Source organism: Molothrus ater, chromosome 1, assembly GCF_012460135.2.
Source record: "Molothrus ater isolate BHLD 08-10-18 breed brown headed cowbird chromosome 1, BPBGC_Mater_1.1, whole genome shotgun sequence".
NCBI lineage: Eukaryota > Metazoa > Chordata > Aves > Passeriformes > Icteridae > Molothrus > Molothrus ater.
Genome location: NC_050478.2, coordinates 89,726,634 through 89,744,310, shown reverse-complemented (window position 1 = coordinate 89,744,310; position 17,677 = coordinate 89,726,634). Strand labels below are relative to the sequence as shown.

General features: G+C 47.4%; 1 protein-coding gene across 1 annotated transcript; it reads left to right on the top strand.

The window, feature by feature from the left end:
- Positions 1 to 1,177: 1,177 nt before the first annotated feature.
- IRX2 (iroquois homeobox 2) lies at positions 1,178 to 6,782 on the top strand. Its single transcript, XM_036406406.2, has 5 exons — positions 1,178 to 1,474; positions 3,272 to 3,677; positions 4,073 to 4,816; positions 5,539 to 5,606; positions 6,301 to 6,782. Exons 1-4 carry the CDS (start codon positions 1,232 to 1,234, stop codon positions 5,580 to 5,582), a joined length of 1,437 nt encoding a protein of 478 aa, XP_036262299.1. The 5' UTR covers positions 1,178 to 1,231; the 3' UTR covers positions 5,583 to 5,606; positions 6,301 to 6,782.
- Positions 6,783 to 17,677: the final 10,895 nt, after the last annotated feature.

Sequence of the window (17,677 nt, the reverse complement as noted above, 5' to 3'; positions counted from 1 at the left end):
TGTGCAAACGCGCTGCATGACTAGATCGTCACTGTTTGTGGCAACTTACAAAACTGTAAAGTTCACTCTGCCAGGGACAGTGAGCTCTTGGATCTGCTGATTTGAGCAGTTGCTCCTCTCCCTACCATATAGGGCAGCACTTTTACCAAGTGCTCGCTCTCCCCTTGCGCGCTGCTCGGCTCCGCCGCGCCCGGCCCTGCGCGCTCACACGCGTGCGAGCGCGCACATCTCACACGCGTGTGCGCGCCTGCAGCGCTCCGGAGAGTGCGTGCGGGAGGAGATGCAGATATCCCTTATCCACGTCCTTCTGTGCTGCCCCTGTGGATATAGAAAGAGGGAGAGAGGGTGTGTAATGGAGAGTGTGCGGAAGACTATTCATGGCTCCGCGAGTCCGGAGAGGAGCTGATGAACAGTATCATCGTTTGGCTTCAGCAGCGTGCTCACAGTCGGAGAGGCTGCCTTGCATTACAAAGCCTGCCTGCCTTCCCCGCCTGCCTGCCGGCCGCGGGAGGAGACGGAGCCGGGGCCGGGGCCGGAGCGGGAGGGGGCGGGCCCGCCGGGCTATGCAGATGAGCGGCGGTGATGGACAGCTCTGTTTTCCAATGTCCCTCAGAAACTCGAGTGCTGCTTCCCTCAACTCTTCACTCCAGACTCTATACTTCCCCCAAAATACAGGCTCGCAGGCGCAGGGGGAGCTGGCTGGCTGACTGGGAGAACTCCATATGCAGCAGCCACTTTTCTGATTTCGGGGTCTCGCTTCTCTCTCTCCCCCCTCCCCGCCCTCCGCCCCCGTCCTCCTCTCTCCTCTGTTTCTTTCCCTTTCTCTTTCTTTTTTTTTTTATTAACCCTCTGTGCTTCCATCTCTCCCAGATGCCCTTCCCCCCCGGATAGATTTCTGACCTTTCCTACTAATTTTCCATTTGGAGGGTTCTTTTGGGGTTTTTTCCTCCTGTTTGTTTTTATTCTGGTCGGGTGCGCATTGGGGGGAGCCTATAACAATTCTGATTCTCTACATAACTGCACAGAGCCAACCGGGGTGGGGGGGGGGGGGGGGGGCGGGGGGGAGAGAGAGAGAAGGAGGGAGGGAGAAAGAGGGAGGGAGGGCGGGAGGGAGGGAGCGGGAGGGCGGGCGGGAGAGAGGGAGAGCACGAAAGCAGCGCCAGGAGCAGCGGCAGCAGCAGGGCCGGTCACCCTCGCCCCCTCCCTGCTCCTGTGCACGCCAGTGCAAGCCATGTCCTATCCTCAGGGTTACCTCTACCAGCCCCCCGGCTCGCTGGCTCTGTACTCCTGCCCGGCGTACGGGGCGTCGGCGCTGGCGGCCCCCAGGAGCGAGGAGCTGGCCAGGTCTTCGTCGGGATCGGCGTTCAGCCCTTACCCGGGATCGGCAGCTTTCACCGCCCAGGCGGCGGCCACAGGCTTCACCAGCCCGCTCCAGTACTCCACAGACCCCGCCACGGGATTCCCCTCCTATATGGTAACTACCGAAGAGAAACCCTCTCCTTCTTCATTAGCATCCGCATTCTCATCCTCATCATCTTCAGCCTTTCTCCTCACACACTCACCATCAGCCCCCGACACCACGCCGCACAAGCGGGCGCCCCGCACCGCCGCCGCTGCCGGCTCCGCGCCGCGCATCGCTCCGCGCCGCCCCGCAGCCCGGCCGGGGACGAGCGGAGCGGAGCGGAGGCGAGCTGAGAGGAGCGGAGCGGCGGGCCGGGGCCGGGACCGGGGCTCCGCTTCGCGTCCCGGCCAAGCGCGGTGCCGGCCTGGGTCCCGGGCTCTCCGCGCGGTTTGAGGAGCCGGGAGGGCGCTTTGGTTGAGGAAATACGGATGGTCTCAGCCAGTTGGGTTGGGGTGAATGCTTTCATTCTCCCCCCGTTCCCGTGTCTGTGTGTCCCAGGCTTTCCTTCTTCTTTTTTTTTTTTCCTTTTAATATGTATTTTTTCTTTTTGTAGTGATAGCACAAGGGAGGGTTTATTTTTCTTCCTTTTTTTTTCCCTATTTTTTCTCCTCTCTCTCTTTTAAGTCGGTGTTTAGAGGAGCTGGGGGCTTTATCCCCGTGTGGTTTTATTTACTTTCAGTGTGTTTTGTGCTAATGGTTTAACTGGATTTTGGGAATGAAAAGGAGCATCTGTTTGCGATCTATGAGCTTCGCTTAAGCCCAAAATGGTCGTAGTGGCCGCAGTTTCGGATTTCACTTTCTTCTTATTAGTTTAAGGAGCAGTTGCAATTGCGTGTTGTGTGTGTTCTGTGCATAAAGTATATAAATAAAACCATAAACTATATAAATAAACTGCACGTCTAGATGGTTATATAGTTTTATAAACACGCGTGCACACAGAGAGTCAGACACATATCTAGTCCGTACACACAAAGACCTGTGCTCGGAATTTGAGGCTAGAGCCGCTGTCGATATCCTAGGAGAGGATGGCAGCGGGGTAGTTCTCTCTCCCTGCAAAGTGACAGGGAAACTACTTGCTTTCCGTCTGTTCATAATACAGTGCATAAATTGTCGTGCAGTCTTTATTCGGGGTGGTATAAAAGATCTGAGGGTCTCTCTTGTTTTTCCTGTTGAGAAGCAGTAGGCGAGTGGCTGGAAGTTGCAGCGAGGTTGTGAACTGTGCGGGATATTGGGCGATGTTGAGCCTATGACTCTCCGATCTGCGGGGTACAGAGACGTGCTGCAAGTTAGCGAGTTTCTTAGGGATATCTTTAACTTTTCTTGCATTATGCAGACTTAAATAAGCGCAATTTAAACGTTAAAGAGCGAATTAAAATGCTAATTACATCGCATTTGAACAATTCGAAACGGTGCATATCTTCTGATTTGCAAATTGGATTTGCAATGCATTAGTGCAGTGAATTGCTAAGTGGCGGCTTTGTTGTATTTTCTATAGCAAAAAAGGAAACATCTTTTGAACCTTTGAGAGAAATGTTGATATCAAGACGCTACCTGTAGGGCCTTTAAAATGTCTACGCGGTTCAAAAATTATATTGGGAAATATTCAATTACAAGGAGCTGAAATTAGCCAGAAAGATTAAAACATCGCCGATTTTAAGCGCGTGTGCCTGTGTCTGTGTGCTGGGAGGAGGAAGGAGGGGGGGAATTGTAACTTAATGGCCTTTGGGTGCTGCTACTCCCCCTCATAGAATATGGATACAAGACACCATCCCGGGGAAATACAAATATAACCGCCGATCTCGCCTTGACAGCTCACTAATGGCTACCAGCAATAACAAATTGCCAACCCCACCGTTTTGTTCTGTCCAGGGCTCCCCTTACGACGCCCATACGACGGGGATGACCGGAGCCATCAGCTACCACCCGTACGGCAGCCCTGCCTATCCCTACCAGCTGAACGACCCCGCGTACAGGAAAAACGCCACCCGCGACGCCACGGCCACGCTGAAGGCCTGGCTGCAGGAGCACCGCAAGAACCCCTACCCGACCAAGGGCGAGAAGATCATGCTGGCCATCATCACCAAGATGACCCTCACCCAGGTCTCCACCTGGTTCGCCAACGCCCGCCGGCGGCTCAAGAAGGAGAATAAGATGACCTGGGCCCCGCGGAACAAGAGCGAGGACGAGGACGACGACGAAGGCGACGGGGCGAGGAGTAAGGAGGAGAGCCCCGAGAAGATGCCCGAGAGCAACGAAACCTCGGCGGAGGACGAAGGTAGGCGCGGGGTGCCTGCGGCCCCGGCGGGGTGGCTTCATCCCGCCCCGTCGAGTCCCCCGGGAGCGGGGCAGCGGGGTAGGAGCGGGGGCGCGGCATTTAACAAAAGCGACCCCCAAACCCGTCCCGTCTCGTCGCCTCCGGCTGCTCCGGTCACTTGTCGCCGATCGGTGCCTGTGGCCGAGGCGGGCGGGGGGCGGCTGGCGGGGAGGTGCGGGGGGCGCTGCGGAGGAGCCGGCCCGTGGGGATGGATGCTCCTGGGAGCGGGAAAAGGCCGGGATAGCTTGAGCCTGCCCGGCCGCAGCGGTGGCGCGGCGGTGGCTGGGCTCGCTTCTCTCCCGCTCTGTTCTGCCGCCCCTCCTCACTGCCTCTCTGTGCCCGGCGGGCCTCCGCAGGGATCAGCTTGCAAGTCGACTCACTGACGGACCACTCCTGCTCCGCCGAATCGGACGGCGAGAAGCTGCCCTGCCGAGCGGGAGACCCCCTCTGCGAGTCGGGCTCGGAGTGCAAAGACAAGTACGAGGACATCGAGGAGGAGGAAGAGGACGACGACGAGGACGACGAGGAGGACATCGAGGAGGATGACGGCGGCGGCGGGGAGCGCGACCCGCCGGCCAAGCCCGCCACCTCCTCGCCGCTGGCGGCCGTGGAGGCCCCGCTCCTCGGCCACCCGCACGCCGACGCCGCCCGCAACGCTAGCAAGGCGGCGCTGGGGCCCCGCGCCTCCCCCGGCCCCCCGACGCCGGCCAGCAAGCCCAAGCTCTGGTCTCTGGCCGAAATCGCCACCTCGGACCTCAAGAGTCAGACCCTGGGCCAAGGCTGTCAGCCTGCGCCGCTCTCCTCGGCCACCCCCGCCTCCGCCCCGCACAGCGCTGCCTACTCGCCCTCCTCCCTCCTGGGGAGGCATATTTATTACACCTCACCTTTTTATAGCAATTATACAAACTATGGGAACTTTAACGCTCTGCAGAGCCAGGGAATCCTGAGATACAACTCCGCAGCAGTGGCTTCAAACGAGGGACTAAGTCAGACTGTCCTAAATGCCAGCTCTGCCCACAAACAGAGCAGTGACTCTTTGAAAACGATCACTAACCAGCTAGAACAACATTACAGGCCCTCTAGCTATGACTCTAAGAAAGGTAGGTGACTTGTTTCTGCCGCTTTCTTCCCTCTGCTCCCTCGTCCTCTTCCCCCGACCCGTAGACGTCCCCTGCGCGCTGTAAATACTGAAACCTTCTCTGGAAAAAACAGCGAGCCCGGTGCCACCGCTGCGAGAGTGAAGATGGGCACTCACATAACCTGGGGATTAAAACCGGCGTGTCGCCGTCGTATCGGTACCTGCCCCTAACCGAGAGAGGAAATGTGAAAGACGACTTTTATTTAGATCAGTCTCACAGGCTGCAGATGCAGCTTGAAAGTAGTTTTTTTTTAAAAAAAAAGGAAAACTACACACAAAGCTATCCAGACAGCATTGGTGTCATTGCCTGTAATTTTTTTTTCCTGACAAACTGGTTTGACTCTCTTTGTTTCCAGTATTCTCACGGGGTTTTTTTCAGCTTTGGGTTCAGGTAATTGCTGACCTTGGACGTGAAATTACGCGGAGCGTGACATTTTTTGTAACTGGTTGCTTCTTGGTTTGTTTGGGTTTTGGGTTTTTTTTTCCCAAAAAAGTTTCGCACTAATATGATTGTCATCTTATCCTACAAAATTACTCGAGATACAGGCAAATATAAGACATTGGCTAGTCTTTTAAACGACCCAGCTGCGAATTGTGCACCAGTGAGGGTTGGGACCTACACAGACTGTATAATCTAGTTAGCTGGCTGTGTCCTGTGACTAACTGACGGTTATATTTTGACAGATCCCACTGAAGTCTGCACAGTAGGAGTACAACCATACCTATAGAAGTGCAATCACACAGCAATGCAAGTAAGTGAGAACATTTTCTATTACACTGATCATTTGGCATCAGGTCTTAGACGTGCTGCACAGTTCTAGACTCGCTTAATGTTAATTTCTTGCTTCGTTACTTGAGAGTTTGGTCACAAAGTAAAACATTATTTTTTCTGCTGTTTTCGGAAACCCCATATGACTGCATTTATTTCTTGGGTTTGTCTTAATTTTCAAGCCAGGTTAGACAGTTCCCTCACTTTGCATACTCTTCACTTGTGTAAGGCAAAGCCATAGGGACTACTTAAAAGTTACGGAAAGAAATCTTCAGGAAAAAATAAAAAACCTTTGAAGGTATTGTTATTTTAAAACAGAGTGCTTGTGCTCACGTGGCAGTGCTAAAATTGAGTGGGGCTTCACGCAGTGACTGCGTGTTTAAAATAAAAAGGACAACTGTAAGAAACCGACATGAATCTTATGCAAGGTAATCTGTGACTTGGCTCTTGCCTAGCTAGCAAAGGCACTCTGAATACTTCCACTACTTAGAGCTAAATAAACAACAACAACAACAAAAATCACCTTGCCTATGTTTTTCAACTAACTTCTATTTTTGTTAGAAGAAATTAAACGAGTAAGAATTTTGCTTTACTTCCTTTCCCGCCCACCCCGTTTAATGGTGTTAGAGTTTAATTGAAGGATTTTTGGATGATCTGGTTTTTTCCTTGGTCCACAGGTAGGTGTCACAATTGCTTTGAAAAAAGTCAGCAAGCCATCATCTCTCCCCGAGCTAATATATATAACAAATCTCTAAATCCGGATCACATCTGGTGCCACTGTATAAAAGAAGACCACAGAGCACTATTAAATCTTCAGAATCTAATTATTAAACCAGAATTTTGTTGGACATATGTGAGTTTGCTGGTATAGTATAGTTTCCCCAATGTATGTGTGACTTTTGAAAACAGATCTGTTTTTCTCAGGATATCTTGAATTGATCACTTCATTGCCACGGTATCTATTCGATAGGTGTGATAGGATTTATTGTAAAATTTATTTGTAAAAGATGTATACAGTAGAGATAATAAAGACGTGATTGGAGAACTTGAGTCCTTACAAAGTGGAAACAAATTTGATATTTATTTTTGTAACGATATAAAGCTTCTAGTAATTTATGCAAGTTGTATTGCAATGAAATCTGAACTTTTTGTAAATAAATTTTGCCTGGTTTTTATTTGAAACGTTGATGGTTATACAATCTTTGGTTGTTTAACAAGAATTCTTTACTAATTTATATCTCTAATTGTAAATAAAAACAGACTAGTCTGCAACAACGTTGTGTTTTTCGTTCATTTCCCTCAAAATACTAATTTATTATTTAGAAAAGGAGGAAATTTGTAATTTCAATAGTAGAGCTGATATCATAAAATGAGTAAGCAATTTAAACATGTTGCAAATATATACTTTGCATAAATTAATTCCTTCTGGCTTGTTCCGTTATACTTAAGCTTTAAATACACTCATATGAACAAATACGTATTTGTATATATACATAAATATGCATAGAAAGGGTGATTGGAATTTATGCATGTTTCTTATAAACTATTTATACTGGGTGTGAAGTAGCTCTTTATTTACCATTCTTTAAATTCACTATTATAGGGTAAAAAATATTATCAACCACGACTTACTTCTAATTACTTATTTTCAGCTTCTGTCTAAAATATGCAAGGAAAAAAAAAAGATTAAAAGTCCAAAACCTGTTTGGGGTTTTTTTAATGGTTTTCCCCCTTTATCTTGGTAAACCATACCTTTACAGTTACATTGGAAATCTGCTTTGATTTGAATCATAAAATTAGCCAACCCATCATTTTAATTTTTAGTAAAATAACGGGAATCCTCATATAATATAATTCCAGAAAAGAAACGAACAATCATTTATTTTTCCCAAAAGATAAATTGAGTGAATATAACTTACGGTTATAAAACAAGAATAATAGCTTCTTAGATTGCCCTTTAATCAATCATACACTTATTTTTCAAGAGGCTCATCTATTTTATTCCATGATTAATAATGTTCCAGCGTGAGAGCATTATTAGATCCCAGCAGGGGAGATCCTGAATGCTTTTAGCTGCTTTGGAATGGTCAGTTGGGGTTCATTATGGTCTGATATTGAACAATTTATAAAATCTTGTCTAAACATCTGCCAGCTCAGATAGGCTGATGTGTCTGAAGATGGGAAATTGCTGGACCAGTTGATATTGACAAACGGATCTCTCTCCAGTGGCTTTTTGTTCAGTGAAAATTAGTGGCCTCTTGCTCAGGTCTTGTTAGAAAGGGCATTTGAAAGTGATCTTAGATACTTCAGGCATCAGCCTTGGGAAGGTTAACTGGATAAAGAGCCCTGCTAGTCTGGAGTCCGGAAATATGTGGTTGTTATATTAAATAGGGGGAAAGGAAGCTGTTTTTCTTGAGTGCATATACACAATTCCCATGTTCCATCTTCCTTTGCACACCCCCCCCCCCACCCCTCTCTGTAATTTACCCCTATAAAGACATCTAACTGACTAAGAAAATGCGTGTGTTTTTTAGCTGAAAGGGCTGAAATTAATAACGTTATCCTGGAATAATCTGGGATCTGTCTAGCTAAATCTAAAACAGTGAAGATCTTTGCAGCTGGAGGCCTACTCATACTCTTATGCTGTTTGTGGAATGATGCTTCTTTGCTCTCGTAACATCCTCTTTTTCATTGAGGTAGAATGCAATTGTATCTGCATGTAGTGTGTAGCACAATTAGGCAAACAGCTAAGAAGTAATTAACTTTTTCCCCTCCAGTTTAGCATATGATGTAGATTGCAAATATTTACTACAATCATTCTCGACCATCTTTACTATGCAGTTCAGGAGGGTTTTATGGAGGGATTTTTATGTCAGGGGAAATACCTGAACTTTCTTTCCCCCACTCTTGCTCCTACTCCATGAGCCCCCACCACCCATGTTATACGTCCCAGGTCTCTGTTGGACACAAAGTGTACATTTCAATTGGTAAAAACCAAAAGCTGTGGCAGAGATTAAAAAAAGGCTGACGACATTCCTTTGATGTTTGTACGCCCAAAGACTTATAAAAGATTTCCATAATTTACCCACCCTTGCTAGTATTTAGACCTGGATTTCTTTCTGGAAAGAAAAGTAGAAAGACTCGGAAAACTCGCTTTCAAGTATTCACTATGTATGTAAAACCCAATGGACTTCTCTCATCCTCTGAGAAATTCACAAACGGTTCACGGATGCAGATGGGCGCCACTGAAATGATTTGGCATATGAATTTACTTTTTTAAACAAGAAACTAATGGGCGAGAACTGCATATTCAACATCATTCGAGATTTAGTAATCAAAATTGAAAGCAGGAGGAAAATGTAGCCTTGCTAGATTGTTGACAAAAACAATGTGATTATTTCAGTGTAGCGAGAAAGAGGGATGAACGATAAAATACATCACTCTGTGTATGGTTTATTTCATAACGATGCTAATGAGCCCGCTGGGATTAAAATCTCACACCCCTTTCTATATTTACTCCTTCTTCTCCCTAGCCCCCGCCCCTCGTTTCTGTGCTCATTTCGGAGCGGGTAAGGCAAACCCTTCCCTCTTCGGGGCCAGAGGTTTCATTAGAGCTGATTTACTGAAATTCGGGCTTTAATCTCAGGTGGGATCCCGGAGGAATTGGCGCTGTCGTCAAATAGGAAGAGGGTCGCTTTCCACTTTACACTTCCTGGGCTGCTTTTTTCCTCGCTCCCTGCAAATGTCAACATTTGTTCTCAATAAGAGAGTTATTGTTTCAGGAAAGCTGCTCACCAACTGCCTTTAGGAGCAGAAAAAAAAGCGTCGCCCACCTTTGTTTGGCTGGAGGCTGGGGGAAGGGATAGGGACCGGGGTAACACGCCGCTCAGGCCAGCAGCGGACAGACAGACAGACAGACATGGGAATTGCTGCTGCTGCGCACCAGCTCGTGGCTGGAGGGAAACGGGCCCGGCTAAGGGGAAAGTTAATGGAAAGCGCCATGAGCATCTGCGTTTCTCTCCCCGCTCCATTGAAGTATTTGCCCCCGACTTGCTCAGCCCCATAATAGAGAGGCAGGCTGCAGGGAAGGGAAAAAAAAAAAGTATCAAAACCCACCAACACAAGAACGAAAAGGACTGCCCTCACTGATTTCTACCCGCGGAGATGGTCTTCAGGTTTTGGGGAGGGATGGAAGGGTGATCTTCCAGGTAAAGAAAGATGTAAGGCTGTCTATCTGATTCAGCCCTACCTGACGGCAGCCACCTCCCTAAGGGCCATCCATCAGCTCCCGGCTCGGCCGGGCCCCAGCCCCGCGGCGAGGAGCGGGAGTGGCCGGGACCGGCCAGCCCGGAGCGGAGCGAAGCAGCCCGGCCCGACCCGCTCCCCTCCGCTCCGTGGTGGCCTCTCCGTGCCCATCCTCACGGGGAAAAAAAAACAAACCAAAGAAAAACCAAACCAAAAAACACAACCCTGTCACCACTGAAAGTTTCTGGCTCTGTCACATATTACATCTCACTTGAAGGCAGTTCAGACTCAGTGCTCGTCTGAGAGACTGTAGCAGGAATGTAATCAATATCGGGAGGGCTTTATTGCTTATTGACTTTTGAAACAAACAAACTACCCCTCCCCCCAAACCCACCCCACCTACACAAAACAAACAAACAAACAAAACCCCCAAAAAACAAAGACCACCCCAGACAGAATTTATATATTTATTAATATTTATTTTGCCTTCTGCATTCAGATATATCTCGGGTACTTAGGCAAGTTTCCCACGATCCAGGTAGTCGAAAAGAGACTTTCCATTGTAGGAACTGAATAATGATGGTAAAAAAATACTGTTATTAGAGTAATACTCCACATTAAGTAATGTGATGTTCATCCCTTTGTTTTTAATCCAGTAACTAATAACTTAGGTATGTTTCCAGCTTCTAAAGGAATAAAAGCGAGGGGGAGAAAAAAAAAGTTAAAAACAAAGGGATCCATAGTGCATAGTCAAAGCACCCATGCGTCTAATCCCTGATTATTCCTCAGCGTGTCTGAGGCAGAGTATTTATTGAAAGTACAGAGGAAAAGCGCGGTCGGCGGGACACGCTGGCACACAGGTAGCTCGGAGCTGCAGGCAGCGACCTGAGGCAGGCGGGCTCTGGGGGAGTGCTTTACCTGAGAGCGCCCTGCCCGAGGTGACAGCCCCGCTGCCGCTGCCTGGACCCGTGCCCCCCCCTCCCGAGCCGTGACTCATGCAATAATGTCACCATTGCATATCCAATCCCGACTGAGCCGGCTGCATTTTTCCCTGAGCAAAGAGTAAGGGATAGAGGGACGTGGCCACTCGGGCCTCGGGGGTGGCCTCCGTTAACCTGGATCCTTTTGGAATTTAAGGACTGAAAGGAAAGGGCGGGGGGTGTCACCCCAGCCCAGCCGCTCTCGGAAAGGCAGGAACGCACACAGGCAGAAAAAGTCACTTCTTCGCTCCGTCTTGTGTCATCCGTGACGAGGGATTTCAAAATACTCCCGAATATTTGTGCAGGGGACAAAAAAAAAAAACCAAACTCCTACTGCTCCTCGCATGGCGGCTGCGTGGGTACTGTTGCTGCTCCGGCTCTTAAAGAATGCCTAGGAAGTAAAATAAAAATAAGTATGTGCATTTTTATAGGGAGATAAATTGACAATTTATTGTGTATAACTTCTGATCAATTATTAATCGTTAGTGTCAACAACAGGGTTATAATTACCTTCAGTTATTTAAAGGGATATTTATTTTTTCTTCTCTCTGATCTGGTAATTAGTTAATGCTCTGGAGTAATGAATTCAAAGCTGATTTGATAATGATTGAGACAGGGTTTTTTCCCTCTCTTTTGGCAGCCCCCCCTCGCACGGAGGGGGAGGGGAAGGAGGAGGAGGTGTCTTCCCCCCGCTTGCAAAGAGTCCATGTAAAGGCAAATCACTGTGCGTTTCACTTTTCAGACCATAAATAACGATTCTGGGAGTAAAAAGGCGAAATGACAAACAAATAGAGCGCAGCTGGGATGAATAAGGCCGATCAAAGTTAGCGGGGGCCGACGCTTCTCTCAGCCGCCGCAGGTCTGAGTCCCATAAAGGTGCCAGCAACTCTTACCTCTCTCCCCGAGATCAAGGGAGAGGGCGAGCAGGACATTTTAACCCTCTGACATCTTCCCGCGAGCGGAGGAGGGGAGAGAGGGAAAGGGAAGAAGGAAACTGCATATTTCTTGTTTGGGGGAATTAATGCCTCCACCATTGCTCTAGGGAAGGGGTTTCACCTGGAGCCCGAGAAGCTCCCGCCCAGCCCGCGGAGGATGCTCGGGGGACAGAGGGGGAGAGGCGCAGCGCGGTGCGGGGCTGGCTCAGCTCCTCGCAGCGGCAGAGGTGCGTGTAAATGATCCCCAGCCCGGCTCAGCCCTCAGGATGGGGAAACAAGAAATAATTTTTTTTTCCTTTCCTTGAGGGAGCTCGGCAGAGCTTCGTCGTGAAGAAAAGCAGCAAAAGAGCAGCCCGCAGGAACCGTGGCTGCCGCCTTGCCCCCATGTCTTGGGGCGTGGGTAACCCCCTCCTCCCCGGGCCTGGGACTCGGCAGCCCGGGGGAGGTAACTACGGAAAACTCGCCTTCCTCCCCCTCCCCAGAGGCGTGTGGCGCTGAGCCGAGGTAGAAGCTCCACTGTTGCCTCCATCCCCTCTTTCCTAGACCTCTACTTAATTTAGCGTCAGGCGAGGTCTCAGAGCCAAAAGGGGTGGGTTTTTTTGTTTTGGTTTTTTTTTTTTTTTTTTTTTTTTTTTAGCGCGATGGGGCTCATTTTATGGCAGCTCTGAGCGAGACGGAATAAGTGTATATGATATTATATATAACAGTTATACGTTTATATATTAAAAAAAAATGTTTTCCCAGTGCAGCAAAACTGCACTGGGAATTGCAGTGCAAAATGCAAGTTTTAAAATTAATTCATCCTGACAGGTTTGACATCGCCCGGCTCCCTTTTTCCTGCAACTACGTCCGCAAATGAATGCCGCTTCCAGAGTGTATGTTTTAATTTGTCACATCAAGGCAATAAAAGGGAGCGATATATACTTAAGCCAGTTAACATTGTAATAACAGGTTTAAAGGAGCAATTAAATGGTAGTGAGTCGCATGTCTGACTTTCTATAGGCATTACCACATCAATGGTACCTTTTAGGCTGACTATAACTTAGCATGATTGTCTCAATTAGTTTAGCTACATGATAGTTATTGTGAACTCTTTGTGAGTAATCAATGTTACGCAAGCTTATGGGAAGGAGGCTTTAATAGGGGTGAGCCGCAGCTAAATAACACGGACCTCCTATTTTAAAGAAACACCTTTCTTTCTCTGTGTCTCTGTTTCTCGCTCTCTCCCTCTCTCCCTCTCCCTCTCCTCTTTATTTCTTTCCTCCAAGCCCCAAGAAAGAAACGGTAATTTATAGACTTATAAATCTGTTTCCGAGGTCGGTGTAGCTGAACGTAGATTTACAGGCAAGAAGCAGCTTCTGCCGTGGTTGCTCAACGAAAAAGCCCAGCGCGGATGGCCAGGCACCCCCGCTTCGTCTCTCCTTGGCTTCAGCGGTGCATGTCGTGGCTGTTCACTGTCACGATAAAGACAAATAACCTTGAGGGATGCTCACCTCACATGGTGCGTGTGTGCAGAGCTCCTGCGGGCGCCTGAGCTTGCCCTTGCTGCCAGCGGAGCCAGCCCGAGGGAGCGCCGCGGGGACGGACACGCGTGTGCGCGCAAAACAGAAACGGGTGTGAAGGCGAGGGGCGGTGGGAGGAATGACAGCAAAGCGGGGTTAAAACCACGATTTAATGCAGAGAGAAGGGTCCTGCCGGAGCAGCGGGCCGCTTGGTAACTTGTTAATTCTCCGCTTACAGACTCTCTTGCTAAATAATGAGCCACGGGTGGTTAATGCAAAATACGGGAGGCTAGAAATTATGTGGGACCTGCTTGAACTCAAAACACTAACAAGTATGTACTGTTTTCTGTCACGGGGAAAAAAAGGAGCAAGAGAGCGTTTACCATTGAAATTTAAGATAAAAAAAATGCAGGGATATATCTTTTGGTGAAGTTATTCTCATTAGTCCTAACAATGTCTCGCCATTAGACAAGGCTGGAGTTAGCCTCAGTCGCAAGATTTCAGATCTGCGAGTTTTTTTTTTCTTTTCTTTTTTTTTTCTTTTTCCTTTTTTTGCATGCACATTACATTTCTGTCATGCTTTGCAGAAGAACACGATATCCCCAAAGAACCCAAAGAAGAAAAAAAATACTCTGACAGCAACCATTAGTTAAGAGTGCAATGAATAAACCCCTTGCACAAGAGTATCAGGACTAATTAAGATTCTGTTTAGCAGCCCTGGATGGAATGTTAATGTAGCTTTGACTAACTGGGAATAAGCAGGGGGAAAAACTGCATTTTAAGAGGAATGCTGGGGTGATAACATCTCTCACTTCTTCTGTCCAAGGTCTGCCCAAGCCTGTTACAAAGTCATTATCTCAAATTACTCCTGTACTTCATTTTTAGAGGGTTTGGGCAAGATCCCCTGGCGCAGAAGTGCTGCCTAGAGCCTCACAAAGCCAATACTCTCTAAGGGGATAAAGGCTGAATCAACCCACTATCTCTACCTTCGAGAGTTTGCTGGTACCAGTTTCTTGGACAAATACAGCCAGGATTCTGGAGGCAGATTAGGATCTATTGCTGGCGTCTCCTCACAAATCCCTAAAGGGTTTTTGACCCTTTGAAGTTTCGTCTATTTTGCTTACACAGAAGTTTACATGATTAAGTCAGGATTTTACAAGGCTCAACAAGGCAAATTTAGTCACCTCGGAACACTTAACACCAAAAAAAGAGTAAAATATCCTGTTGTCCTGCTACTCGTTTAGTTCCAGAAATACTAGCATACTCTTGTATTTGGAGTGATTCATTTAATACAATAGAAAAATATCTGCAAGACTGCTTCAGCAGGGAAGGGTAAAAAAATCCCCCTCCCCTGCATTATTATTATTATCAATTATTATTTTATTTTAATAATTTTTTCCAGACCTTTTATATAGCATTTCCCCCTCTTCATTCCCAGTGATCGTTAATGCTGCTATGTTTATCAGAGAGTGGATAAAACTTCCTGAAGTCCTTTCCAGACTTTTTAACATTTCCAGCCTGCCTTTGCTTCCCCTTATCCAGACAGTTACGTTTTCTTCGTCGTCGAGCAGCAAGCCCCCCTAATCCTTCCCTCTGAAGTGAACTTTTGCCAATGCTTTACTCGTAAAAAGCAGCCTTGCACAATGCAAATCTTTTCCTGGAATAAGAGGGCTGGGAACTGAGAGCGTAAACAGGAGAGGAGGAGCAGAGCTCCTTCTCATGGAATAGTTACCTATTTAAAAAGTCTCCTGCAGTCAGAGCGGGAGTGCTGCAGCCAGGGACTGCAGTTGCATCTGGCCCACCCTACTTCCACGGCCTCTTGTGGAACACAAACAGACTCGTTCTCTTTCAGTCTTCCTCTCTCTCCCTTTCCCACCAGAGGGAAGATCACTCTGCTAAGGAATTACTCCTGCAGTTATTATCAGTGAAGGAAGGAATTACCTGTTCAATTCATCCTGCCTCTGAAATAACAGTAATAGTAATAGCAGTAATAATAATAATACCTGGCGGGCTGGATCAGTGAGTAGCAGGGACAGCAAGGGCAATCAGGCGAGCTGCAGATTTCTCTTCCTCAATTGATTTATAATTGATGAATGGATTTTCTTGTGCAGCTGCAGTGTGGTTAAAATCTATTGAAGAGGTAGGTGTTCTGGAAGGTGTTATTTTGTACGGGAGACAGTTAGGAGTAACTGGGCGCATTTATCAGCGGGAGATCTGAGCAAGCAACACGATTACATTGCTGTTAGTGGCGAGGATTCAACTTTCCGTAGGCCTCCAGCACCTGCAGGCTTGTAGGTGACTCACACGGAGGTGGTTCCTGCCGGCTGCCGGCCACATGCTGCATCAGGGCATTGATCTGGCACAGACCTACCCACTGCTTTTGGCCGGGAATGCTTTGCCCTCCTCCCGACGAGCTGTTCACTGGTGCTGTGCTGGCAGAAATCGGTCAGGCATGGTTTTGCAAGAGAACGGGGAGCAATGTCTTGCAGCATTTCTCTCACACATTTTAAGGAAGTGGAAGGGATTTTCATACCTCTTAATAGGAGCCGTTTTCCTACCTCAGGTGTGACGTTTCCCCCTGCCTGTAGGGATGTACCTGGTATTTAGTGCATTTGCAGTGTCTCTTAAAGAAACAGAGCTTTAATATGGGTATCAAGAGACATGCAAAGCTGTTTTCAAGCCTCTGGATCATGGATGTTTACCATAGATCTCGACAAACTTTAAGTTTCTTTTTTCCATATGTCCTGCATTAATATTGTAAACCATGTGGGCTTCAGTGTAGTACCTTATTTTTTTGTTGCTCTTTGCAAATAACCCCCAAAAAACTATCATCATAAAGGACAGGCCTCCAGGCATCAGGACCTTCCTTTGCTGCTTTTAAAGGGGCTTAAAGCTATGTTCAAGGAGTCAAGGTGTAAATGGGATAGAAAGGTCTTACTTGGCTTCTTATGTTTGAGAACACTTGACTTCAGGACTGTATTTTTTTTACCTTAAACTCACCCAAGAAATTAGGTGCTGTCTTCCTTTATGTTTAGAAAAGCTTCAGCCATACCAGAGGTGATTATGCCTAACCAAGTTTGGGATGCTGACCCCAGCAAGGTGACCCTTTGTCCTTGAAGGGCTCAGCTGGTATACCCCCTCCAAGCAGGCCTCAGACCCCAGCCCCCTTGCTGGAAGTGGTCACCCTTGCCTTTTCCAGCATGGAATGGGCTTGCTCCTGCTGGTGAGAGCACAGCACAAACCCAACACAGAACCTCTGAAGCAGGGATAGAAAATGTGAATTAGGCTAGTGGCCGTGCAGCCACATCTGTCCCTCTGAGGAGCTGTGCCTTGTTCTGCATAGCCCCATCAGGAGAGGGAGAGAGAGCTTGCCCCCTCCCACGCCTTCCCCCTTCTTTACCTCTCTGAGAGAGTGGGCACAGGGATTTCCCTGGAGAGGCGGCCTCCAGCATATGGACGTTATCTTCCCTGAGCTTGGAGCTGTGTGTGCCTGTGACGGGAGCAGATTTAAGCCACATTTTGCCACATTTTGTCTTTTGTATGGGATAGCTGCACACAGGCGAGGTGGCTTCGTGCTCAAGGGAGAGGGGCTGCTCCTGGGCAGCTGCTGAAATGCAGGTGAGGCCCAGTCCCACTGATGGGGTTGTGAGAGGGAGTGCGAGGGGAAAGCTGCGGGATTTAATGCCTGTCTTTCTCTTCCTTCTTGCTCTTCTGCAGCATGAGGATAATCTCGTTCTCAGCATATGTTTCTCCTGGGAAAAACAACCCACTCCAAACCCAAAACTTCCAGTGCTGTGCTTAGATCTGTTTCTTTTTACAGATGATGAGACTTTTTTTTTTTTTTTGGGGGGGGAAGGGTGTTTCATTTGTCTTTTGATTTTTAAACTTCTTTCACACTAAATTTTACCCTCTAAGTTTGGAAGAGAGGTATTAATTTATAAAATAATGAAATGCGGAATACTTGCCTCATTATTCAGTTCCACAATCTGGGGCTTAGAAGTGAAAAAACTCCCCAACAAAATGAATATGAGATTTCCCTTAAAACACTAAAATCTCACTTGACATTAAAATATTATTATTGTCAGCAAAGCAACTGCATAATTACATTTCTGTTTCTCTGTTTAGTTGATATTAATGTCTGTAAGCTAGATCTTCCCTCTTCATCAGCCCACACATTTTTTAAAAAATTCTTGTTAGAGCTGCAAAATGTGATTGTAGAGGAATAAAAAACTAACTTAAATAATTTGAATTGCAGAACATTATTGGTGAACATGTAAGAACACATAATTTATCTTTCATATCTGAACATGGAAAGTTTGCCATATCAAACAAATTGTTTTAATTGTTTTTTACAACAGTCACAAAGAACACATAGTAGAATTGTCTTAACCA